This window comes from Polyodon spathula, chromosome 2 (genome assembly GCF_017654505.1).
Source record: "Polyodon spathula isolate WHYD16114869_AA chromosome 2, ASM1765450v1, whole genome shotgun sequence".
In the NCBI taxonomy this organism is placed as follows: domain Eukaryota; kingdom Metazoa; phylum Chordata; class Actinopteri; order Acipenseriformes; family Polyodontidae; genus Polyodon; species Polyodon spathula.
In genome coordinates, this window is record NC_054535.1 from 54,733,014 (window position 1) to 54,760,576 (window position 27,563).

Below are 27,563 nucleotides of genomic sequence, written 5' to 3' on the forward strand. Positions count from 1 at the left end.
ATTGATTGCATAAGTATTCACCCCCTTTGCTATTACACACCTAAATAAGCTCTGGTGCAACCAATTGTCTTTAGAAGTCACATAATTAGTTGAATGGAGTCCACCTGATTGCAATTAAGGTGTTTCACATGATTTCAGGTTAAATACACCTGTCTCTGGGAGGTCCCACAGTTGGTTAATACATTACCTAACAAAAACGACATCATGAAGACGAAGGAACATTCAAAGCAAATCTGGAATAAGATTCTTCAAAAGCCCAATCAGGGTAGGATAGAAGAACATTTCCAAGGCATTGAATATCCCCCAGAGCACAGTAAAGTCCATTATTAAGAAATGGAGAGAATATGGCACAACTGTGAATCTGTCTAGAACAGGCCGTCCTCAAAAACTTCAAGAGTATCCAGGCGAGAAGGGCACTAGTCAGGGAGGCCACCAAGAGGCCTATGGCAACTCTAAAGGAGTTACAGTCTTCCACGGCTGAGCTGGGAGACACTGTGCATATGGCAGCAATAGCCCTGGTGCTTCACAAAACTGGCCTTTATGGGAGAGTGGCAAAAAGAAAGCCATTGTTGAAAAAAAACTCACATCAAATCTCGGCTAGAGTTTTCCAGAAGGCATGTGGGAGACTCTGAGACCAAGTGGAAGAAGATTCTATGGTCAGATGAGACCAAAATAGAGCTTTTTGGCCTCAACGCTAAGAGCTATGTTTGGCGCAAGCCTAACACCGCGCATCATCCTGAGAACACCATCTCTACCGTGAAGCATGCATGAGGGATGCTTCTCTGCGTCAGGGCCTGGAAAGCTTGTGAAGGACAAAATGGAGCAAAGTACAGAGAAATCCTGGAGGAAAACCTGCTGAAGTCTACAAGAGACCTGGGACTTGGGAGAAGATTCATCTTCCAGCAGGACAATGACCCCAAACATACAGCCAAAGCCACACCGGAGTGGCTTAAAAACAAAAAGGTCAAAGCCCGGACCTCAATCCAATTTGAGAATATGTGGAAAGAGTTGAAAATTGCTATTCACCAAAGATCCCCGTCCAACTTGACGGAGCTTGGCAATTTTGCAAAGAAGAATGGGCAAAAATTGCAGTGTCCAGATGTGCAAAGCTGGTAGAGATTTATCCAAATAGACTTATGTAATTGCTGCCAAAGGTACCTCTACCAAATATTGACTCAAGGGGGTGAATACTTATGCAATCAATTATTTCCTGTTTTGTAATTGTAAATAATTTAGAACAATTTGTAGATTTTATTTTTCACTTTGACATTATGGACTTTTTTGTGTTGATCAGTGGCAAAAATTCCTAATTAAATCCATTTTGATTCCATGTTGTAGCACAATAAAATGTGAAAAAGTCCAAGGGGAGGGGGGGGGGGGGGGGGGGAGGAAGGGGGGGTGAATACTTTTGAGAGCCACTGTACACGAGGAGTACTGTATAAAAGTATCAAAATAGGTCAAATGAAGATGGAACAGAATACATTGTACAGATGACATTTACATTTAACAAAAACAATGTTATTTTGATTCTTGCACCCTTGCATGTACAGATGTTATCCTTCGTGCACCCTCTGCTGCAGCAAATCCAAACTCAGCTCCCGCTATTTATTTAAGCAATCTTGCTAAGAAAATGCAATAAATATTTAAATTCGTATATTGCAGCTCTTTTCATTAACATATTTTCTTAGTACATACAACAAATGATATACTTTTGAATTGTCGGAACGAAAATGCAAATTGCGGTACTGGATGTTTGCGCTGCGACTGTCCCATCTTAGTATATCTACCCCTCAGTCTTATTTGTGACATCCTCTACTAATATTGAACCTTTCCACCCTCTTTGTGTACATGCTTTGGTACAGTTCACAGTGTGTAGTTCATCAGACGAGGTAAGAAGATGAAGATTACCTGTAATATGATTTATTTGTAGGATGATGAACTCCTCATACCTGTATCCCACCCTCCTTTCCCCCGTTTCTTATTTTTCAAAATGTGGACAATGCTTATTTCAAGGGAGGTTTTATGGGGGGAAGGATACCTACTTTCGCACCAAAAAGGACTATATTGCAATGATCTCTGGGTTAGAAATCGGTTTGTTCTACAGAATGTTAGTACAATACATTCTCAGAAACTTTTCTCAGAAAATTTTATATATATGTATTTTGCATTTACTCATGTTTTCTCACCTGTCTCATCTCACCTGTCTCATCTAATAAAGAATCACATTATTGTAAAATTACAATTGTAAAGTTGCTTTTTTCATTTACAGCTGCAATTGTTCTAGCTGCTTAAAACTTTAAATGAGTGTCTGGACTGTAGAGTGACACTGGATGTATTTTAATGAAAATAAGAGCTATGTTTGGCGCAAGCCTAACACCGCACATCATCCTGAGAACACCATCTCTGCCGTTGATACAGAAATGCTTAACCCCAGGTACTTCAACATGGACATCTTTCCATTGTTTTATTATTGTTAATATGGGGGTCAAAAAATCTCCCCCTGAACATTTAAAGGATGTATGTAGTCACATTATTTAAGTTACAATTTCATTTTTGGTTTAATAAACATAACACTGGGGTTTCAATTTGAAAAAGGAATTCAAGTCATAACTACATCAAGAACTGGCAGAGGATTGATTGAGTTTGCGTCACACAGTGAACAACTTATCTGAAGCAGCAGAAAGGAGCAGCAACTAGCTGTAGTTGAGACGGAAAGATTCTGGATGGGGATCTCAAGCACAATAGAAAGAAAGCAACGCTGATGTACGGGGTAAGTAAGCTGGGCTGAGCTGAGTTGGGGACGGAGGAGGGCGATGCTGGGATGCCAGAATCACTGTTGAGTCCTCTTGAGGTGTCATGGGCAAGTCAACGAAACACTGAGGACAGAAGGTGCCCACTTGAAGACCCCAGAGAGGTACCCTACTTACTTCAATCCAGACGGGTGTCATGCTGATGCGCTGGGGAGACCGCACTGTGATTGATCCCCGGAGCCAGCATTGCAGCCGTTGTGTGTGCTGATGCACCGGGGAGGCAAAATAAGCTGATCCCTGGAGTGAGCATTACATTTCAGCCATCAACACCAACTGAAGGATATCTACGTCAACAGATGGAAAGAAACGCAAATGGATGGAGATGCAGATGGATCACATTAGTTTACTGTAAAGCTACGTCTTAGTTAGTGCTTATCTTGGTGAGAGCCGAGTTAAAATCAGCATGAAGTTTTATCATCTACTCTCATGTAATGGAAATCAAATCTTTTGTAGGCTTCACCAGGGGACAAAGAGTAGAAAGCCTGTAATTATAGACAGCTGGTGAGTGTAAACAGCAAGAAGTCTCTCCAACCTCCTGGACACACGAATATTGGCATAAGCTTGAGAGAGAGAGAGAGAGAGAGAAATCTGTATATAGGAAGCAACACACATAACTGACAGATTTTTATGCCTGGTGGAAATCCACAGGAAAAATAATCTTAAAAACAACAGTATCAACCAGACTAAAATACTGAGCCAAAAATATGTGTTCTATAGATGAATGACAAGCTGGATAACAACAGAATACCTGAAGTTAGTCTTCTATAGCATCAGAAAGACATTATTTTGTATAATGCTTTTTTCTTATATAAATCTTCTCCTTGCATACTTTTTCTGCATTCGTCAGGTTTATGTGTGATATGTTTATGTTTGGACCAAAAAGTTATTTACAGTTTAAATTTCTTTAATTTTTCGTAAACAGTATTTAATAATATTAATTTCTTCTGACATTATATTTTCTGCCATCCTCTCTACTCCAAAACTCAGCTCCACCTCTGCAACGGTCTCCCTCCGGGGGCAAGTGACATTCACTTCCCAACCTTAGGCCCAGCCGCGCTGGCCTCGTCCTCAGCCAGGAAGGTTCTCTGAGAGTCAGAAGGGACCCTCAGCCAAACCTATCCTAACAATCTCTCTATCACTCTAGGTTCCCCCTTGGGGTAGCATCGATACTCCCAGCCTTGGAGGCCGATCGGTTCATTGTCACCTTCATATTCACTAACCTTTATTCTTTACTAACAACTTGCTTTCATCTGTGCCAGTGTCCCTCTCTGGCTCCTTCTTTGCATGTTAATTTACTTCTCTCTTTCAGCATACCTGTCTCACCACATGGCACTGCCTCGGAAGTCGGGGCGTGCCGAACTCCCTAAGTGTAGACATTCCTTGTAAGCTGGGGCGACTTCTAGTCGCCTTAAATGTATCCACTCTCCTTCTCTTCGTTTCCTCTTGGGAGAAGTAACGCTTACTACCCAGCCTTGGAGGCCGATCAGGTTGGTCTAACCTTTGTGATGGCGGCTCTCCTAGGGGAAAGCATGTCATCTTTCTAAAATCACAAGCACATAATTCTTATTTCAGTCCCAGGGCTTTCTCCACGCAGCCCTTGCTCCTGTCCCGTGAATATTGCAGCCGTGTACTTCTACTGTGCCGTTTCATTATTAAATTACCAACATGTAAACGCCTCCATTTAGTTTACTTGTAATAAACGTTAAAAAAAAAATAAATATATATATATTATATATATATATATATATATAATATATTCTATATATCTATATATATATATATATATATAACATTTGATTGTAATTCGTCGTCTAACTTTTTTATGTTATTTTATTTGAAACTTGGAATAAGACTTATGGGCGTAAAGACGAGAAGATTTCTGGTTTTATAGGGACCAAAATAATCCCAACATATAAATGGTTTTTTTTTTTTTTTTTAAACTATTAAGATTGCTACTAAAATTACTTCACTCTGCCTTGGAGGCTTGTTCTAATTCAGCTTTTGCCATCAACTTTGAGATGAAACAGTGTAAAAAAACATTTACCTTTGAACATTAAAAACCTATATGATTGTCTGCCAGAAATGGCCAGTCTTACAGTAGATGTAGTATGATAGAACCAAGCAATCAATTAGTCATACAGTTATTAATTCCTGTGTGAAACAACATACAGATGTATACAAGTAGTATATAGGTATGCCTTCTTTCAAAATTTGATTGAAGACTTTGTATGACCTTTGTGACCCTGAATATGTGTCTGATTATAGATAGGGCTTATGAATAAGGGGAATGAATGAGAAGCATGAATGATACATATCAAATATATTAACTGCAAGGAATCAGAATCAAATACATACACAAAAAAACAAATACACAACAAAAAAAGAAAATGCAGAACTGATTTAGGAAAATGATCAAATATTATTAATGAAGAAGTAACTAACAATCAGGCGTACACAAGTAAGAATATCAAAGTTAAAACAAACACAGAGAAGAGGGGAATGGACACAGTATTTAATTTATCTGATAAAACATTAACAGCCTCACAGAAAGCATTAATATGAACCTTTAGAAGCATGTAAAGAGACACTGGAAAAAGAGTAGCTAAGAACGTGATACCTACGGAAGAAATATTAAATATGAGGAAGATAGTTTTAAAAAGTAGTTATTTTACATATGGAAATAAAAATGTTACAAACAGAATGATGGCACAGCAATAGGCTCAAAACTAGGTATTCATTTTGCAAGCACGTATATTGGCAAATGGGAGGAAATGTTATTGAGTAAACTAGACAAAGCCATTAGAATACATAAGATCTGTAGATGACATTATTTGGAATAGGGACACATGAAGAATATCTTGTACAGTTTCATAAATTAGCAAATGATATCCACCCTAACATTTCGGTGTATTTAAGGTGGACAAAATCTGAAATTTTTAACCTTGGTTAAACTTGATCAAGGATCTATTAAAACAGATCTTTACTTGAAACCTACTGATATGCTTCAGTACCTACACATGTCACTAGAACATCCTATCAATACTAAAAGAGCAATTCCTAAAGGACTGGGTATATAGAAAAAAATAAACTGTTCCGATGAAAATTACTGCAAAAACAGAGAAAAGAGGTTATAAAGAATAAATCACTGAAAGAGAATTTAGAAAAGTTGACAAACTCAATAGGGATGAACTACTTGATTATAAGGGAAGCAAGGGTTAAGAGAGTATTGTTAAAACCTACATATTCTAAATTATTACCCAATATTTCAAAAATAGTTTGGAAGCATTTCTTCATAATAATTCAGAAAAAATAAAAAAAATATTTCCAAAAGCACCGATCATAGCTTTTAGAAGGGATGCAAATCTGGCTGACATTTTAGTCCACAGTAAACGTAAAGGGATCATATACACTTTAAGGGACATTGAAACATGTAAACACACATGTAAACTGTGCAAATATATTGGTAAACATGAATAAAAATGTAATTAAATCTTCATTCAACATTCATGAACATTTTACATATACACCTAAAGGAATAGTCTACTGCATTATCTCCAATAAATGCAACAAATTGTATATTGGGGAAACTAAAAGACGTTTAGCAGGCTGGTTTGTAGAACACTTAAGAAGCATTCACATTAACACCACTGCATTTCCAGTAGCCCATCACTTCAACAGTGATGATCACACTGCTGAAGACATCACAGTCTGTGTGATCAATCAGTGCTATGGAACAAATGTTGCTTGGAAACAAAAGGAACAAGAGTTTATCTTCAAACTGGGAACTTTGGAACCTCTGGGAATGAACATCTATTTAATAATCATGACACCATCCACAGAATTTTTGTATAATTACAATTCTTGAACAAGTTTACTGCAATGTGTTTACTTTTTAAACAGCTGAAGGGCTTTTGCCCAAAACATCCTGAAAATAAAAGATTTTTTAATCTTTTTGTGTACATTTTTTAAAAACCTTTTCTTTCTTATGCCTGCAATTTTGTACACTGCAGTTTTATATATATACACCCCCTTTCAAAATGTTCACCTTTTGTTGCCTTATAGCCTGGAATTGCATTAAAATAGTTTTTTTTTTTTCATTTTTCTACACATTTCTACCCCACAACTTCCAAGTGAAAAAAATATTCTAGAAATTTGCAGAAAATTAATTAAAAATAAAATCTGAAATAGCTTGGTTGGATAAGTGTCCACTCCCCTTGTAATAGCTATCCTAAATTAGCTCAGGTGTAACCAATCGCCTTCAAGATCACACACCAAGTGGCCTCCATCTGTGTTAAATTGTAGTGATTCACATGATTTCAGGATAAATTCAGCACTTCCTGTAGGTTCCCTTTGCTGGGTAGTGCATTTCAAAGCAAAGACCATTAGCACCAAGGCACTTTCAACAGAGCTCCGGGACAAAGTTGTTGAAAGCACAGATCAGGAGACGGATATAAATATATCAAAGGCCTTGAATATCCCTTGGAGCACGGTCAAGACGTTTATTAAGAAATGGAGGGTGTATGGCACCACCAAGACCCTGCCTAGATCAGGCCGTCCCTCCAAACTGGATGACCGAGCAAGAAGGAGACTGATCAGAAAGGCTACCAAGAGGCCAATGGCAACTTTGCAAGAGCTACGGGCTTTTATGACCAAGACTGGTCAAAGTGTGACAACAATATCCCAAACACTCCACAAATCTGGCCTGTATGATAGGGTGGCAAGAAGGAAGCCATTACTCAAGAAAACCCACCTTGAATCCTGTTTGAAGTATGCAAAAAAAAAAAAAAAAAGTTTTGTGCTCTGATGAAACAAAAATTGAACCTTGAAATTGAAGCCGAGCATGCTTGCGATCAGTGGCCAGTGTACCAGGGGTGTGGCCTGGGCGGGGGAGGGGGTAAGTAGTGGGCTGCTGAGACAAACAGTCACTGCAGAGACAAAAGAGAGAGCTGAAGAACAAAGAGAAAGATTGGCGAGAAACAGCCAAGGAGAGCCAGAGAGAAGCCCTGCCGCTGTAACGTATGGGTGTGTGTGGGGAATATTGGGCTGGCAGGGAGGGGGTTAAATTCCTTCCTGCCAGAACACACGTGGGAATGTGGCAGTGGCCATAATGGAATAATTGATGATTAATTAGGCTTGAAGGGTGCATGTACAGTAGTTTGTTTTGTTTCAACTGTTTATTTTGGCCTTGTGCCTGTTTATTTGTTTTTTGTTCAGTGTTTTGTTTGTTCTTGTTTAAGGTGTGCAATAGCGCCTAAACCTGCAACTTCTTGTGTCTAAGTCTCTCTCCCTGACAGAAACAAGCCTTGCCAGTGATGTTGTTCTTTCACAGGGATGAAAGAGAGTCAAGGAAGAAACCAGAGACGGCACGTAGTTGGCTGAAGCACATGGCCAAAATAGTGTGCTTTGAGCTTTCTTTTATTTAGTCAGTTTGAGTAGCACTACGCTGCTCAGGTGTAAGTGTACCACTGGCTGGTAAAGCAGCACGCTTTACCTGTCAAGTATAGAGTCCAGGTTTAATAAACCACTACATTCGAGAACCTGAAATACATGTGAGTCTGCCTTCATGCCCCATGCAATGCTACATTATATTTAGTGTTTATGATTTTCGGTTTTAAATGATAAAACCCGATAAAACACCTCCGAAAAACACCAGAAAAACAGTGGAAATGGTTAATCAATTCACGGTGACTTTACCCTTTTCCCATTAAAAAATAAAACCTACTATAAAAATAATAATGATAAATACATTTCCCAGTGCAGCTGGGCAATGTCTCGCATTCCTGACTTGCATCTATCATTGATTTGTTCTGAATACTTTAAAACACGCCCCAACTACTGATTGACAGCACATTCCTACATTTCTATTGGAGACTCAGCTTTGGAGATTTAAAACAAGATTACAACCAGGATGAAGGCTTGCTAGCAGGATTTAAAGCTGTATTACAGTTAAGATGCAGAGGATTTAAAACAGAATTGTGGTGAAATGTACAAAAATGCCTGCACACCAAAACCCTAGAAGAATGTGCCCGTGACCATAGAGATTTCGTTGTGGAAGACAGCAAAGGAAAGAAGGTACAACTTAAGTGTGCAAGTACTGTCGAGTTACTACTATACATTGACAGAAAAAAATGCTCAAGTATTTTGAAAAGTAACCGAAAACACTAATTTCATACAGTATATCAAAAACGAAATCCCCGAAAAAACGATTTACATAAAACAAAAAAATAAGCACCAAAAAATACAATTAATAAAACCGGAAAAACAGAGGCCCTAAATATATTATATAAAAGCTCAGTAGAGGCTGGTGACCACAAAAAAATAGGAACGCAGAAAAAAAGTACGGGGGCTTGGGGTCCCTCAGCAGCAGTAGTATCTTATTATTGACTGACAACACTTTTCACATCTTAACATTTTACCCCAGTTTGGCTGTTAAATGTATTTTCTCCACTAGCCAGCAGAGAAAAGAAAACAGTACATAGCTAATTCTAATACACTTAAATGTTACACATGTTGAAAAATACTCTGTACACAACACTAACACAGCAATTAGTTTTCAAGACCAATTTACAGGGTACGATCTGTCAAATTTCCAGAGGGGGGGATAAAATACACAAAACTACAAAACTGAAGGAAAGCCTATAGTAAAGATATATCACATTGATACACCACTAATATGCTACTGTCTACCACCATGCAAATATTGTTGTTTAACACATTTTATCATTATTATTGTTATGTGCACAAAGGACTCGTAACACTAAAATAAGAACTGAAGGTCTGTGTCCCCCACTCGATCAATTAAAGAAGTGCACACCCTCATTAGCCCTGCCCTGAGGGCCAATCACCAGTCTGGACACTGATTGACAGGCCCCCATAGGGCTTTACAGGGAGTGACGGAGCAGAGACACAGGACTGCTGTTGGTGGTTGGCCAGAGAGACTGGGGGCAGGTGGGACTAGCAAGGGTTATAAGACTGGGGAGCAGATCTGTTTGCGCTCATGGTGAAGGGACAAGAAATGAAGGAGCTCCATGTAGATTAGAGTATCAAAATGTAGTTACAGCCAACAGCAACCATGTAATCCCTGTGGCAGCACGTAGATTTTTATTTGATGTTTTGTTACATTTCGTGCATTTATAAGTCCCATTGGGTTTAGCGCGGTTTCAGCCTCCGAATAACTGATTTTCAAGTACGCTACATTATCGATAACCAAAAGGCAATAACAAAAAGTACAGTTATGCTACAAACAAAATTTGACAAACTAAAAAACTGAGAGGCAGTGTACTGTTCGCACATAATTGTCATACTATATGCAACATGTTTGAATATCATTTGTAGAAATTATATTTCAGCCAAAAGACTTTGTCAGCACAAAATCTATTTTCTCTGCCAGAGATTAAAATTGAAAGCAAGCAGTCTGGGATACAAAAAGCAGTGCTTGATCATTTGGCTTGCCATAGTTCTGTACCAAGTCAGAAGAGGCAGAATTACAAACCCATTTCATCTAATCAATCTGCCATGCAAAAAAAGGCACTTCATTAAAACGTATTACTTGATTTTGCATGCACAGTAAAGGAAATGGATGAAATCAAGTCATTCTGCATAGTTTTTGACATCCTAGTAAATATGGTTCATATTTCCATGCAAGCAGAAAGTTACTTGTCATAGCAAGCAATTATTTCTGCAAGTTCCCTGCGTCGTGCCAAATTGTGCATTACTTTGGCATATGTGCATGCGTCAGTTTCATATTAACGTATTCATTGCCATCGTTTCAATGTTAACTTTCGGCATTATACATAAATGTACTTTTTAGATATCAAAACACAAAGTGAAAATTAAATTAAAAAAGGGACTGCCATATGTACTTGGAAACTAAAAAGCATTTCAAAATCTAAATGTATAAATCCCCCCCCCCCCCCATTACACTTCATGTATGCGTACAGTATTAGTAATACTAGCAAATTCATATATGTCATTGTATTTCAATGTCATTTTTCAATTACTGAATTAAATAAACATATATTATATATATTGAACAGATTGTATTCTATCTACCCTTATAAATGACTGCACAATACAAGCACGGAAGGCTAAAGATGATAAAACAGCTGTGTTTAAAAATGGTGTTTTCCTACCATTGATGACTTTTTTCTGGTCGCTTTAAAAATCTCCTTCAGAAAATCTGAGGCTAAACCGAATAATGCAATTTCCATTATTCAACAATTCACTTGTCATCGCACCTAGTAGGCCTACGGCAGTGCTTCAGCAGGGTTTGAGTTGCTTCTCCAATTGAAACCGGCTGTTAATATAGGAATACTGAATCTAGGGTTTAGGTTAAATGTCATTTTTTCTTGTATTTTACAGTATTTTTGTTTTATTGAACATTATATTATGCTACACAATTCCATTCTTCTTGCCCACTGTTTGAGACTTCCACCTGCAGCCTTACAGAGATTGTTAGACTAATAATTATACTTGCATATAAACATAATGAACACAAACATTTCACTGCCATATTTTAATATATATTTATTCATGTTTTTGTATACATAATTGCATATTTCAATAGATTCAACACTGCACACCGATGACACTATTTTGACACCCACACAACTACCTTTTGTGATATTCAAAAGACTTTCTAAACCTTAAAAGATATGCATATTAAGGAAAGCTTCATTACAACTACATGTTCATGATTACATAGCTTGAGCTTCTCTGAAGAGCTGTGCCTTTTCATGATTTACAGTGCGTTGATATCACTCTAGTGGTAGTCAGGCATGCACAAAAACTTCCTTTGGTCCAATGGCCACAACTAAAACAAACATAGTCCTACGTCTAGAGCACACACACCGCACCACGGCGATTCTGTTCTCCCTACGAACCCAGGTTTAACAGAGGCATCTCCCATAGTGAAGGCTCCAGACACACACATCTCAAAAACCACATTACAAACAAATTCTCTTTCTGCACGTTAAGTATTTTTAATAGATGTAGGTGTACTTTAGGAACCTGTTCCCATAATGTATGTTATCAATGTACAGAACATCTGCTCATTTTACTTATTTAACAAAAGATGGCAGCCTCAAAAGTGCTCACACCCAAAGTGCCAATTTCATTCACACAGCATACCCAACCTACTCGACCAAGCATTCTGTGAACACAAGGAAACTTGGTAATAAAACAGTGATATATTATCTACAGGCCCTGAGTTTTCCTTTGTTTCCCCTCTCCCCAAATCAGGCAAAAAGGCAAAAGACCAAGAATTATCTTGCTCTCTAAGTGCTTTTGTGCAACATTGGCTTTGTACAGTTGTATTTATTATACACAAATCAGCTGAAAGTATATCCATTTTGGATTCTTTGCCTCCAGTTAATATTTTCATATACTATATCATGATCATACATAGCTAATATAGCTCCTGTGTGTCATGATAGACACTGCTTCCATCAATAGTACTGAAATGCTTCCATGAAGCCCAGTTACAGTGTTATCTCGGTGTAACAGCAGGGCTACTAAACACTCCAGAATTACGTGGCGATTGGAAAGACATGGAAGGAGATGAAGGGGATAGCTTTCGAGGACTGCACAGGTCTCCGTTGTGTAACTTCCAGAGAAGTTCTTCATTTTCCATAGATAAACGTTTATTGACTTTTGATTCCTTTTCCAATGATTCTTGTAGAACAGTCTGTTCAGTTGAAAGTTGCCTAGAATTAAAAACCAAATACAAAAACAGTATTTTATTAAATCAAAACTCAATAACATATACCAGGTTATAAAGTATGCTGAATGTATTGTAAGCAGTTCATGCTTAAGATGCTGAAGGGATAACAGCAAAAAAAACCTGATTGATAATGCACAGAAAAACCCTTTGTTACACAATAAAACTATTGCAATTTGAATCTGAAAAAATATATATATATATATAATATAATATATTATAATATAATAATATTATATATATATATAATCATAATGCACTTTACACAGCTAAGGTCACACAAAAGTCCCAGGTAAGCCAACTACAGCCCTGCGTGGGACTATTTTTTTAATCTCACTCCCAGCCTGCGCCCGCAAAACCCACTCCTGCCACTTCATCCTCCAAAGACTGACTAACTACTTAAGTTAGTAACTACTACAGCATTCAGTTTCAGTGTCTTCCCAGTCACAGAATTTACTGAGCATGCCACTTGTTGCTTTTTTTACTGCTGGCTCAGCTGAAACAAAGGCTTCTCCATAAAACTCAATTATCATTTGCTTTGCAGCTTCAATAACTTATTTTTGCGCATCTTCAACAGCCACAGTGAGATGGGCACACAGATGCAGGTTCAGACAGCAGCAGTTCCAATTCAGCCGCAGTGCAGTGCTCCAGTCTTGCATATAAAAGAAGTGCCATCAAACTATCGGTCCAAATATCAGTAGTCATTCCACATCTATAATTTAACAAAACTGGCTTCGCCACGGTTTTGGAGTATATCGGTAGCTTTGTCTTGCAAATGCCTCAAAACTATGGTTGGACGGAGCAACGCTCACATTGAATTTTCCATATTTTGCTGCTGTGTCAAATGCTGAGCCAACTGAAGGAAACTTTTGCCAGCTACAAAAATCGTCTAAATGTCTAATATCAGCACAAGCAACGTTTACACATTTGTCGATCAATTCTTCTTGTTTGACATTAGTGGGGACTGCAGGAGATTTTAGTTGGAAAGACAGCTTGGTTTGTCCAGTGGAACCCCACATGACTGCAAATTCCTGGGAGGTACCAGTCTTGCGCCCACAGCAATGTAAAACTTTTGAACACCTGGATACCTGTCAACTTACAGGTTTCCTGTATTTCTTACGTTTATTTAAGGTTTTCAAGTCTTAAGGCCGCAAGATGAAAATCAAAACCTTACGGTCAGGGAAAAACACACAGGGCACACACATCACCGATTGCTTCCTTCAAAAAAAGCTGAAGCAGTTCGCAAAAATTCCACCGCCAACAAATACAAAACTGGAAAGTGGACAGTACCTTAAGGAATGGTGATTTGAACCCATTCCTTAAGGGTTTGAAAACTCTGGTATACAAGTTGGGCTCAAAAAGGGTTGACAGGTATGCACCTGTCTCAACTTAAATTCCAGATGTTTCCCTGTACTATCGATTACAACTGAAAATGTATTCCAAAATGTCCGCCATGTTTCGTCTTCGACACTATTGTTAAAACTTCTACATCCTCAGGTTTCAGATCACTCATTTTTTCAAAAACACTGGACAGCAAGCTGATACAGCACTGATAGTCCACGTATGTGGCGTCACAGAAGGACAACAAGACCTGCAATTTTCCTGACATGACTTTGATTCAGAACGCAGAAGCTAAATACTTATACAACAGAGAAACTCAAATAAAATAAATTAGGAATTTCCTCATTAGCCTACTCTTGGTAAACCGATATTACCACAATCTGACATTTTTGCCCACCTGCAACAAAGTGCATTTTATCCGCACCCGCCAATCACAGAACCCCAGTCCTGCTGCAAGGCTCCAAGACAAACAGCCCTGTTTTAAAACAAAGTTATTTACTTCATCTTACCTTGACAGAGCTGCATGTCTATCCATTCTTGCTCTAAAGTCTTCATTTTCTTGCTGGACCTTCTTAAGGCATTCATCTAACTTATTATTCCTTTCCACCTGCAATTAATTCAGAATCTTAAGTTATTACATAATAATTAGGTGGGTAATGAAGAATGACAACGGACACACTTAGGACTATCAGTATCATCTGTACCTTGGGAACTATGCTGTCTTCAGCAGATAGCCAGATATCAATAGGTAGGTCACTAACCACTGAACTCTACAATTTATATATCTATTAGTCCATTACAAATATTTTATTTCTAATTTATTTCCAAAAAATATTTACAAATGACCACAATAATTCATCAGGATCAAGGTTTAAACTGAAAATAGAGTTTATTTGTGTGCATACAAATGTTATAAAGAGCATCAGAGTTTGACCAAATGGTGCCATGACATGATTATGTAGTGAGAAATAAAACTGACCAGTCCAAAACAAAAATGTTAAAAGCAAAATTAGTCTCAGCTCATTCAAAAGACATCAAATCTGCTCTATACATCTGTGAATTAAACTATTTAAATTTCTCACGAGTGGATCTTAAAACTGCCCTGTGTATGTTTTGCTTAAGTGTTGGGTATGCAAAAGGAGTTTCAAAAACAAAAAGGTTTACTCCCCCGGTAACTGTTGTGTCTCACCATTTTTTCCATTTGCATCAGTTTCTTATCGTGTTGATGTAACTGCTCGTTCTTGATATCCAAAACAACTTTCAGGCTTTCCAGTTCCTGCTCCAAATACAGAGTGTGGGAATCCTTCTAAAATGCAAACCACATGACAGAGTTATGTTTTTATCTCTACACCCAACTTATTTAGTAGTCGACAATTATTTTTTATATTTTCTTCCAATTTGGAATAACCGATTATTTTTAGGCTAAGCTCTCCGCTACTACCCCCGCGCGGTGAAGACAAACACACACTGTCCCCTGAAGCATGTGCCGTCAGCCGACTGCTTCTTTTCACACTGCAGACTCACCATGCAGCCACCTCAGAGCTACAGCGTCTGAGGACAATGCAGCTCGGGGCAGCTTACAGGCAAGCCCGTAGGCGACCTGTACATGTATAAGTGATGTCTACAGGGCCTTAATACCTTTTGCATTAATTACCATTTTGATGTATTCACATGACCATTGCAAAGAGTATGCACACAATTCTTTAAATAAAAACATTAAGCTTTCCTGATCTAAAGCTTGCATCAAGCCAAATGCTTAAAGTATCCCCCCCAAAAAAGCAATATCTATATCACTAAATTATATATCTGCGGGAATACTTATGATCACATTAAGCACTTTATAATACTACAGACTTTCATTCGTCGAGGACAGTAATATTGAGAATACCATTACCTGATTCTTTTCATGAAGTGCTTTCCTTCTATCTTCTTCTGCTTTCAATTTTTCATTTAAAGAATTATTCAAAGAAGTCAATTCATCAATTTTTTCCTGAAACAACCAATTGCTTCATGTTATTTTACAAGTATGTTAAGAATACAATGTTGTACAGAAACAGAATACAAAACAAATACTACAATTACATACTTCCAAATAGTAAACTATTTGGTTTGGGAGACCAATCAAAAAAGCAGTTTGTAGTCCCAAAGTGGAGACAGACATCAATATATGGACTCCCATTCTAACTAACTTAGGGCCACGTCAATTTAGTTGTGAGATCAACAACTAATTTGCAGCTGGTCTCGCTGCACCCTACCAAAACAATCCATTAGCAGCCACTACTTTTCAATAGAACATAAATATACTAATTTGTGGGTTATCGTGGCCACCATCATCCACAGTTGCATTAGACTATCTTTTACACAACTGCTCTATTTAGAAGGTGGTGCTGATCTGTATGAAACCATTTTTGTTATGAGCTGTTATGAGCATATTCATGGATTACTTAATTGTGTATCATAATGTTATGACAATGGATAAAAAAAAGTAGACCATGGTCCTCTACTTACAGATAGTGATGCTTCAGTTTCCTTAAATGATTCATTAAGTGAATTATTTTCCAGTTCATGAGATTTCTTGAGTTCTAAAAAAAATAGAAGAACCAACAAGACAATGTTTTAACTTCTTATTCTGATTTACTGTTGACCCATAATCTGTTGATTAACCCATCACTGGGTAACACAGTGCGTAACGCTGCAATCATGTTACAGTAGGCACAGTGTTATCGGGACGCTTCAGGAGAAGGAAAAATATCCCAATTAAAAACGAAGGGCAGTTGAGACCCTTAGGTCACACTATTTTGTTTCTTAATGAAAAGAAAATTCACATCACAATTAAATGTTAAAGTCAGGAGATGAAAGTGAGAAAAAAAAAGCTGAAATGTGGCAGAAATCTGTTCCTTTGGATCTCAAATGCAACTTTACAGTTGAAAGCCACTACCTTTTAATTAAGGGAAAAAAAGAACTATGTAAACTTCATTTCTCATTAATTTCTATTTCTGTGGCACCTTCCTTCCCCCTCATTTGAGCTTTAACAATAATAATAAAACAACAACTTGCATTACTTGATTTTCAAGGTGTTCAAAAAAAGAATGGCATAGCAGGTATTTTTTCTTCCATTTCAAATTGCCACAAAACTTCAAAATAATTGTATTTTATTTTAAAACATGTTTTGCTGACAGTGTCACGATCGAAAACCTTGATGTATGCCAAAACAATAAAACAATTTTCCTCAAATTAACACCATTTGCTTAAGACTTGCAATATTCATGTGCATTCATGGCATGTTCAACATGCCGAGATGTGGCTATAAAAGTGGAGGGTTCTCAGTTTGCATGTCTTATTGGTGTTCGCTGTAGACACACTTGAAGTTATGCCTAGACTTAGCAGCTCTACGGAACAATGTTCACCACTAATGTGACCAGACTGTCAAATACCACCTACGGAAGGCAGGTATCCGAGCAAGGCGGCCAGTTCGACTACGACTTCAGTGGTGTCATAATCAGAGTATGGCCCATAGAAAGACGGAGAAACGTGTTGCTCAGTGATGAATACAGGATTTCTGCTTTAACGTGCAGATGGAAGAATGCAGTATCCAGGCGACGTCATGAATGTTTTGCGGCCAACTGTGTGCAACAGGTTGACAGATTTGGTGGTGGGAGTGCCATGGTGTGGACAGAAAATCTCAGAGAGTGGCAGAACCAACCTTGCTCATGTTCAATGCAACCTGACAGCCCAGCGGTATTGTCATGAGATCATACGGCCTCATGTGATCCCATTCATGAACCATTGTAACATCATTTTGCAGCATGACCATGCATGACCGCACACAGCCCGAGCCACCACAGCTTTCCTCACACGGAACAATGTTTAAAGTGTTTCCCTGGTCGTCTCGATCTGAAACCCACTAAGCATTTGTGGGACAAGCTTGATCGAGAGAGGGTTGCCAATGGTTGGCATACCCATCACTGATTTCTGCTGACCTTGAACATTGTTTGACCATTGAAAGTGACTTTATTGAATGTCTTAATTATTTATGTACAGGTTAAGGCTCTTTGAAACCGTTTATTTTTACTATGCAAACTGCCATACTAATGTTATAAAAACTACATTCAAAACACCTATGCGTTTCTTTTTTTGAAGACTGTGTGTAATAATTTTTTCTTCTCTACATGAAATCACATCTTATCACAAGGCAAGGCACCTTCAATGATGACATGACAACTTTCTTTGCAACAGCAGCGGGAGAAACCACAGGAGATGACTCCTTCAAGAGATCAACATGGTTTACACAAGTTAAATTGTAATTCCTGCACTGTGCCACGGAACCTGTCTTGCTCTGAAAAGTGATTTCCGTTCATTTGAAAACTGTATTCCAATTAAAACTACATAAATATCATTGGGAAGAATAGTCTCCCAGAGCAGTATCCCATTTAAGCAGAAATCCCGATTATCAGTATCCCAATTAAGCAGCGCCGACTGTACCGTTTTAATATACAGACATCTGTATCCCTGGTGTCCGTTTAGAACACTGCTTTTATTCTTTATTATACACTACTTCATCATTGGCTGCAAGGTTTGCTTAACTGCCCCCCCTTGAAACAAGTATCAGTAGGAGAGGCTTAATAAAATACAATCTAAAATTGCTCAGAAAGAATGCTCTAGAATATAAATAATTTACCTTCCAAAGTAGTTTCATACTGCTGTTTGAACATTGCAATCTTCTCTGAATGGCTAGTTTCAAGTTCTTTCCTGAAAGCTTCATGTTGGGAATTCAGAGCATTAACCTGGAAAAAAGAATGAGATGTTTTCAGATAAGTGTGTGCTACAAAAAAGTAAAAAAATATAAATCATGGAGAAACTAAAGGTGATGTCCATATATGGAACAACAAATATGGCCAGTGTAAGGTTTGTGACAATATGGCAGAGAAGTGCAGTATATTCTCTATCAGAAGTGAATGCAAATGGATGGGATGGTGTGGAGGCACTGTGTGCACAGATTGAGTACTGTAGCTGCCCTTTGCCTTTAAAGTAGTAAAGACAACACTTTTTTTCTTCTGGTTGTCATATATCTTGAAGCTCTTTTCACAACAGTTGTTAAACGTCATGCTTAGATTAAACCACCCTCAAGACACTTCTGTGTCTTAACATGACATGTGTAAAAGAAACTCATTTTTATAGGACTGCCTTGAGTTTCCTAAGAAACAAGAGCCTACCTTAATGTGGTTGATTAAACTCATGAACAAATTACTCAGACACCAATAATTGGAAGTTGCTTAATTACAAGAAACAAACCTGCACAAACACTTAACATATGATGAAAACATGCCATTATTTATTTTTTTTAAAACAGTCATGCCCAAGACGACACAAGTTGGCAATTCATTCACTTATTTTGCGATGGTTATGCATCTAAAATGACAAACCTGCTGCTGCAGTTGTGTTTTCAGTTTCTCTGCCTGTTCCTGGTAGGCCTCATGTACTTTCTCCCACTCTGCCAAGTAGAAGTTCTTGAGTCGCTCCTCCAGGTCAGCCAGCTCGCCCTGGTGCTGTTCCTGCACTTTCTGCAGCACAGCCTCGAACGCTGTCCGCAGCTCATCTTTCTCCCTCTCAAGCTTGTCACACGAGGTGGTTGTGCTCACTAACAAACAGAAAACAAACAACTGTATTTTGTCTTCAACAAAAATAAATACAAAAGTTTGTCTGATGAAAACCAGTAAGACAGTAATACCGAGCAAAACAGAAGGAACGTGACAGCTTCTGTTCTCTGTCATTATATAAGACAGAGACTGGGTACAAACATCAGTTTCCAAGTACTGTATTCTATAGTAGTCATTACCCTGTGGTACAGTGCTCATCTTTTATAACGCTATAGTGGGGAGCCAGTGTTACAAGATTATTTGTGTTCTGCCTTATAACTAGTATAAAAGGGCTACTGTAATGGCATTATGAAACCACAACCCTACCGCGTTATAACCGATTCCCCACTAACAAGGTGCGTTATAAACGGGTGAGCACTGTACATGTATGTGAACATTAAATATCCAACAAATAACACAAAGTACAAAAAAGTCAATTGGGTAGTCAACATAAGTCTACTTGAAGATCAAAGTTTAATATATAATGTTTTATATAAATTGAGATGTATCATTTTTCAGGATGTATAGATTTCATAGAAATATCAGAGAAGAGCAGATAAACTTAGTTATATATGCTTGGAATACAGTAGATTGATGTATGTGTCATGTTTCAATGATAGAGGTAATACAATACACAATTCTCAGAAACCACTGTTTTGAGATCATGCACATTTTTTGAAGTTAAATGTCAGTTACTGTCATGGGTGTAAATGCTTCTTGAATGAAACTGTTGATCAATATATCAACAAATGCCTTAAATTGTTGGTTCCATTAACATCACATCTGTCATAACTGGTTTCTCACTGCAATACAAGACTATTAAAAGGTAAAATGACAGTAAAATATGGCTTTGAATTGACCGATTACGTCTGCTTTTCTTCTGAAAAGCTGCCCAGTTTAGTTTGGTCTACAATTGATTTTCAACACTGGATAGATTTTAAAGCCACTGGCTCATCCATCCGATGACAAACTGTACACCTGTTTACAACACTTTTCTCTGTCAGACCATTTAACATGGTGGCAGGTGGAGCAGCTGTACAATGTTGATTACTCAAAATCCTCAAATCAGTCTAAAAAAGCTAGAATATCCCATTTCAAAAGATAATACTGTTTCATTAGATACAGAAAAAAGCAGACAAGCAGACAAGAATGGCTCTGGCAAATACTAGAGGAGTCATAACTCAATCCCACCCTTTTCTTAGGGCTGCCAAGTTGGAGGACGACTTCATGTACTAGCTGGGAGAGATTTAAAATACAGTTTCAATTTGTGTGTGTGTGTGTGTGTGTGTGTGTGTGTGTGTGTGTGTGTGTGTGTGTGTGTGGGGGGGGGGGGGGGGGGGGTTACTTCTTGGTTTAATACTGTTCTTCAGTTTTGAAACCCTTAACACAGCTTTAAAAATACTCAGGACTGGTAAGTAAGTAGTAAGCAAAACAAGTTATCTTTGTAAAAAAAAAAAAAAAATGGTACCAATGTTAAGGTTTGGGGATCCTGAAACTTAAGGCCAGTTTTTAGAAAACAAACACTTTGTACAGTGTATTCTGTGTGAACTAAAAGGGTGCGAATTTATGATCGTCCACAAGAGTTAAAAGTATTTTCAATGCAAATATTTAGTTAGTGAACATGCAAATACTATGCAATTTGCCAATTTTGTTTTTCTGTTTGACCTTTCTTACATGGCATGTCCTTTCTTACTCTGCACAAATACTGCAGTTTTTTCTTTTGACAATGTTGTGTGCAGTCTTTTCCTAAAATCCACTGCACACAATTGTCAAAAGTAGTGCAAAGTATGTTTAATATTCTATATGTTTAACATATTTTGGCGATGGAAACTGACCTACTGGGATAACAACTATCTTATTACTCAAACATTTACACAGTGTTATCTGCTAGTGCCCCCATCCTCCTTTGCAAAATAAGATATTTTTCAATATTTGTAACAAACAGTAAAACCGTGACTGCTAATGACAGCTTTTGTTTACTTGCAGTTATGGATGGATAACTTGTTAGGTTGGGAAACAAAAAAAGGGGCATATAATTTTTTTTTTTTTGCTGTTTACAATGTCACAAGATCATGGTCCAATGGTCTTGTCTCCTGGTTCTGGTAAATGTGTTCTGTTCTGGTTCGCTGGTAGAGCTAGTTTCCTTCCACAAATCCCTTTTTTCATGTACACTCGTGGCACAAGAACATGGACCATTTGGTTTTATGCCCAGTGATCAACACAACAACTTTGAATAGACCAGCACCTGACTTAAGTGGTTACCAACCTGTGCCTTATCAATGCATCTTATTTATCTTAGAAGCATGTGTTGTGTTCATTTAAAATCATATGTTGCCAATTGCAGAATTAGGACTTCCACACACCCCCACCTGAGATCAATTACCTTTCAGGAATGCAGACATTTTCAAAAGTGTTTTTATATTTGTTTTTGTAGTGGATTGTTTTTTGCAGTTTCAAAACAAAGCTACCATCAGAGTGCGAGTTTCAAGATTCTAAAGTTCTAAAGTCTGAACCACTGGATACTGCTGTCAAATACCTAAAACCAGGTTCTTAGAATATCTGTGAGGTTTATCATGTTCTGTAGAACAAAAGGTAGACTTGGTACAAATAAATAAAATCAATGTCTATTTTCAATCTCTTCTTAAAGCACTAAATGCATTTGCCTTGAAACAATATGGTTACATGCACAAATCTTGAACAGTTACTCAGTGTAATATGCAATAATAAAATGTGTACGTTTAACCTCTGCATGTACAAAAAAAAAAAAAAAAAAAAAAAAAAAAGACAGTTAAAGCTTCAGGAAGGGATGATCTCCATAGCTGAGAGAAAGTGAAAAAGAACAGAATAGTTCTTAAGGCACTGGACTGAAGAATAAAAGTCCAATCCTACAAAAAGGTAAAAACCTAAATTTACATTGCTGTATTAAAAATAGCCAGCATATCCACATGTACAATACACATTTTATAAAGAAAAAAAATCACACCTCTTCCCCCACAATTTTCAATGCAAACTGTATTGTAAAAAGTACTGCAATATTCTGTGTTGGAATAGACTGCTGCCTTACAGGAACCAGAAAGCCAAAAAAGTGACAGGGGAGGGGCAGGTCAATTACCCCCCCCCCCCCCCAGTGGGTCAGGTTGAGGCATGTGTTCTATCTGAGGGCTCTTATTCTGCAAGCATGTATAAGACAGATGTCTTATTACGCTCACAGGCAACTTAAAATTGGAGATCAGACTGATGCCTTTAACCGATAAATGACACACAAGTGACAGCTTAAATAGCGACCACTCCTTTGCGTAAACAGACAGTGAACAGAGAACGTGACTCTGTGCAGAAATACCGCAGATGGCAAGTCTGATCAGATTACTTTTGAAGTGATGGTTTTACAGATACAGCTTTGCAAAAATATGTAATGGAGACTATTGTAATTAGACCTCATGCTTTTATTTTATTTCTGTTCACAAGCAGTTTAATGCTTGGTGTACATAATGCCTCTAAAACATTTGTCAGTTTCAGTCAGTGTCAGCCAAGCATAATAACAATCTTTATTTTTATATATCGCCTTTCATGGTGGACCACCATCACAAAGCGCTTTACATGATACAAGACTAGGGCGTGTGAACTATACATCAGCTGCAGAGGTCACTTACGTCTCACCCGAAAGACGGAGCACAAGGAGGTTAAGTGACTTGCTCAGGGCCACACAACGAATCAGTGGCTGAGCTATGGCTTGAACAGGGGACCTCCTTGTTACAAGCCTGTTTCTTTAACCATTAGACCACATAGCCTCCTATAAGGAGAAGTGGTCCACAATTAACTAGATTTGTTTTATTTTTAATAAGAAATCAAAATAAAATCTTATTGTGTTGATAAATCCGGATTAACGATGATGAAATGTGTAGTAGCATTTATTATAACAGTTATCTAAAATCCTTTGTAAAAGCGTGCTATATTATTTTCATGAATACACAACATGCATTACAGAATGTATCACCGATACTACACTTTAAACTTTAAAACACTATAAAAAATTGGTGTTATCAGTTTCATAGCTCCTTATCACCCTTTGCACGTTCCACAGAGATATGCATTTACATATATATCCAGTATGTTAATCATGAATAACCTCTCGAGGCAAATCTACTGGCCTGATACTACTCAGCACCCAATGTGCTTTGGTTTTAATGAAACCACAATAAGGCAATTTTATTACCTGATCTTTAAAAAGTGCGCCATTAAACAAAGCTGAAGTAAAACTCTAGCACATGCTTCATTATAATGCTTCTTTTAGAGAAAATGCAAAACATTCACAGATTACACATTCTTCTGCAGAAGCCCTTCTAGGTTAGGATACACTAGTGCCAGGAATTAAAAAGAACAGGGGTCAAGCTTACAGCCCCAAGGGACAATGAAAGGCAAAGTATTCTAACAGAGGGGGGCAACACAAGACTGATGCTACAGCTCTGCAGTGCCATGTCACATCTAGCAAGTGAAAGGTCTGCATATCAGGAATACAGCACATTTACAAAAGGAGGAACATCACAGGTGATAGAAATCAATGACTAAAACAGTGCTACCAGTGTCCTCGTGTCAGTTTAACTGGACTGTAAATGTTACATAAGCCAAATAAACAAATTAGTTCAAGGTTTTTTTTTTTTTTTTTTTAATTTACGGATAAAAAAAAAAAAAACATCCTCTTAAGCCAGAATTGTTGACATACATTACAAGCCGAACATGCATTAAAAGTAATTTACAAAATATATGTACAGTTTAAATATTTTTCCTTACCCAATTCCCTGTGCAGATTAACAAGTTCCTGTGAGGTCTCTTTGTGCTGCTTGAGAGCCTGCTCACGCTGTGAAAGAAAACACACTGTCTTGTTACTCAATTTTCTTGCATCTCAAACAAGTGTTTACCTTGACAAAAAAAAAAGGCTTAAGCCAAGCTATATTAAATACATTAAATTGAAAACTACACGTACACCACACCTTAAAAAAAAAAAAAAATAATAAAAAAGATTAAATACTTGTTATAAAAAGTAAAACACTGGATAAGGGCATTTGACAATAAAATATCCAGTTTCATAAAACACCTTCATTTTATCAACAGGGTCCATGTTAGAACTTATCTTTGACATTGAGAGAATATATACACGTCTAGTTCATTGACTTTTACTCCAAGGATTTTTAAAAATTAGAGGTTACTCTAAACAAAGTAAATCACTAACTTTTTTTTTTTTTTTTTTTTTTTTTTAACACAATCCAGCTTGACTGGCAGTTACAAACACCACTATCTCTTGTATTTAATAAAAGGCAAAAAGAAAATTCAAAACAAACAACGATTATGGGAGGACTGCAGAGACAATATTCACGCATAACACAATACCATATGTTGTCACACAATGTCAAAATTGAGAAAAAAAAGAGACTCCCAACCATTCTACACATCTGACTTCATTCATTCTTGTTGAATAAAAAAGGTTATGTTATGTTTGTCTTAAAAAAAAAAAAAAAAAACAGTAGCATTACCTTAAGACACCATACTAAGAACAACTTAGGTTTAAATTCATCTTTAGGTGCTCAAATCAGGTCATAGTGTAGCAATTCCAGTCCAGTGCTGATGAAGACCATGACTCTGCAGGTTAAACATCGAAAAACAATCCGCTCTGAAAAAGCCGTTCTATCAAAGCCAGCAGGGAGTCAGCCCTGCATATTCAGCACCGGGCTGCAGCACTTTAATTAGCTCGATACCCGCTGCAGATAGAGGGGGGCGAGGGTGGAAGCACAAAGTCACTTGCCTCCAAAAAAAAAAAAACCCTGATGAACACACTCTGATTTAAGTGCTGCTCAATAACTGTTTGTTATATGAAGTCAAGCCTTCAAAATCTCACTCTACTAAATGCACTTATTATTGAAACCTCTTGGATACTAAAGGCTTGCTTTGAAAAGTAACTTCCCTTATATTCCTCTGAAGCAAGAAAGAAATGCAAAACTGAAGAAAAAAGCAAGCCCACAAGCCAAAACAAACCCACCAGCTACAAATTTTAAAAGCGTTAACATCCAGTCCTTTTATCCAACTTCATTTGCTGCACAACACAAAAGAAAAGTGGTTACCCTTTTTCCAGCACAGGGAGTGTTGAGGGACATTTTGCTGCCAGAGCAGCCCATTTTCCAGGCTCCTTATTCCACAGCGGTCTGGTTTAGAATGCGTAGTACAGGTGTAAAACACCAAAAACTGCTATGTCTATATTTAAGTCACTTCTAAAAGCAGCTCCATTGGACCTTGCCTCCTTCTGCTACCTCTAGCATTACTGGCTCCCGTAATTCTTCCAACAGCTGTGACTGCAAAAGCTCTACTGACTGCAGACTGTAATTACTTCAAGCCACAGCCCTTTACATATAAAAAAAAGTGAGTCTGGCATTAGACTGACTGATTGCAACTTCCTGAAATGCTGGCTGTTACAGCAGAAGATTGTGCATTGACCTTGAGTACAGATAATTGAAGTACAGTTTATTTTTTATTCACATAGCAGTAGCGAACACATTAGTTTGAACACTCACATATATAGCATGATGTTCTATATCTATAAAGCCTTTAAAAGCCTGGCTGTCTCATTTTTCTATTAGCAAACATATTGTAATTCACAAGAGGTTAGAGTATTGCCTTTACTTTTATAAAATTATTATTATTTTTTTTTTATAATTTAACTGGAAGTCTCCTGCACCCACTGATCCAAGTCTGAAGTAATGATGCCTATTGTATGGCTCTTAAAACATTATACAGATTAACAAAAAAAAAAAGCTGACATTTTACCTTAGGCAATTATAACAGAAACTATGGTAATTATTTTGCTGAATGCCGATAGGCTAATGCGAAAAACTAATAAACGATATGGAATTCACCAACATCCACACCTTTTGGAAAACTTGAATTTCGACAGTGAGAGAAGTCAACATCAAACAAACCACCAAAATATGACATTAATAAAAACAATACATATTGAAATGTGTTACACATGTAGCTTTTTTATGCTTAATTTAGAAAACAGTGCCACACATGCCAACAAATGTTTTGTGAATTTAGTTGGTTAACATGATTAATTCCTGCAAGACTATACATTAAAATTAGCCTAATTATTTATTTAATGCAAGTAATATAAGCTACTGGTATCTATAGATTAGTATATATATATATATATAATATATATATATATATATATATAAAAAATTAAATGTATGTATAACACACTCAAAATGTGTCACATGATTCAAAATAATCCTACAAAATGACATACATAAAATTTGTTGTAGCTTCATAATATAATGTAATCTCAAGTTCTAAATTCTGTTAAGCTCTTAACTAAAATTACCAGCATTATTTTCTAGGGTACTATTTTTTACCTTATTTATCTAAGTTTACAAACGTAAATAAAAAAAACTACAAAACTGACCAAGTCAAAATTTGTTGTAGCTTCATAATATAATGTAATCTCAAGTTCTAAATTCTGTTAAGCTCTTAACTAAAATTACCAGCATTATTTTCTAGGGTACTATTTTTTACCTTCCCAGTTTGTCTAAGTTTAAAAAAAAAAAAAAACCTGTAAAGTTATAATGTTTTTTTTTTTTTTTTTTTTTTTTTTTTTTAGTTAGTGCTAAAAAAAAAGTACAAGATACACAAATTTTGAAAAATGCCAAATACTAAAAACGCTAGTAATCATGCTCCCATATTTTCTTTACAAAAATACATTTCATTAGAAAAAGTTAACAAGAGCAATAAATAAAATACATAGAAAATCCAGGTTGCAGGACTTCATCCAGCGCATCACAGATCAAACTCCTTCCGAACCAAAATAATGCCAAGAAAAACAGACAATACAAGCCAGGATAATTTAACTTAAGGAAAAATCAACCAACTACTTAGACAATTGATTTATACTTATCATATTTTAAAAAGTAGCAGCTCCAGGCTAGAACTACAAAACATGCATAAACACGTAGATCCTCCAAGCAGATGGCAAGCCTGATAAATTTGGGGGAGTTGGGTCTTGAAACAGCAATT

General features: G+C 37.1%; 1 protein-coding gene across 4 annotated transcripts in view; it reads right to left on the reverse strand.

Moving 5' to 3' along the window:
• Nucleotides 1-11,322: 11,322 nt before the first annotated feature.
• Nucleotides 11,323-27,563, reverse strand: part of LOC121298395 (microtubule-associated tumor suppressor 1 homolog A-like) — a 75,755-nt gene continuing 59,514 nt past the window's right edge. For 3 of the 4 annotated variants that reach the window (XM_041225515.1, XM_041225523.1, XM_041225506.1), the window contains exons 8-15: nucleotides 24,294-24,360; nucleotides 19,293-19,507; nucleotides 18,548-18,653; nucleotides 16,378-16,451; nucleotides 15,764-15,859; nucleotides 15,059-15,175; nucleotides 14,379-14,476; nucleotides 11,323-12,514 (exon numbers count right to left, since the gene is read on the reverse strand). In XM_041225515.1, coding sequence (XP_041081449.1) covers nucleotides 12,298-12,514; nucleotides 14,379-14,476; nucleotides 15,059-15,175; nucleotides 15,764-15,859; nucleotides 16,378-16,451; nucleotides 18,548-18,653; nucleotides 19,293-19,507; nucleotides 24,294-24,360 — 990 coding nt within the window. In that variant the 3' untranslated portion in view covers nucleotides 11,323-12,297. Of the gene's footprint in view, nucleotides 12,515-14,378; nucleotides 14,477-15,058; nucleotides 15,176-15,763; nucleotides 15,860-16,377; nucleotides 16,452-18,547; nucleotides 18,654-19,292; nucleotides 19,508-24,293; nucleotides 24,361-25,618; nucleotides 26,075-27,563 lie in introns of those variants that run through there. The other variant, XM_041225531.1, reaches the window with a different exon arrangement.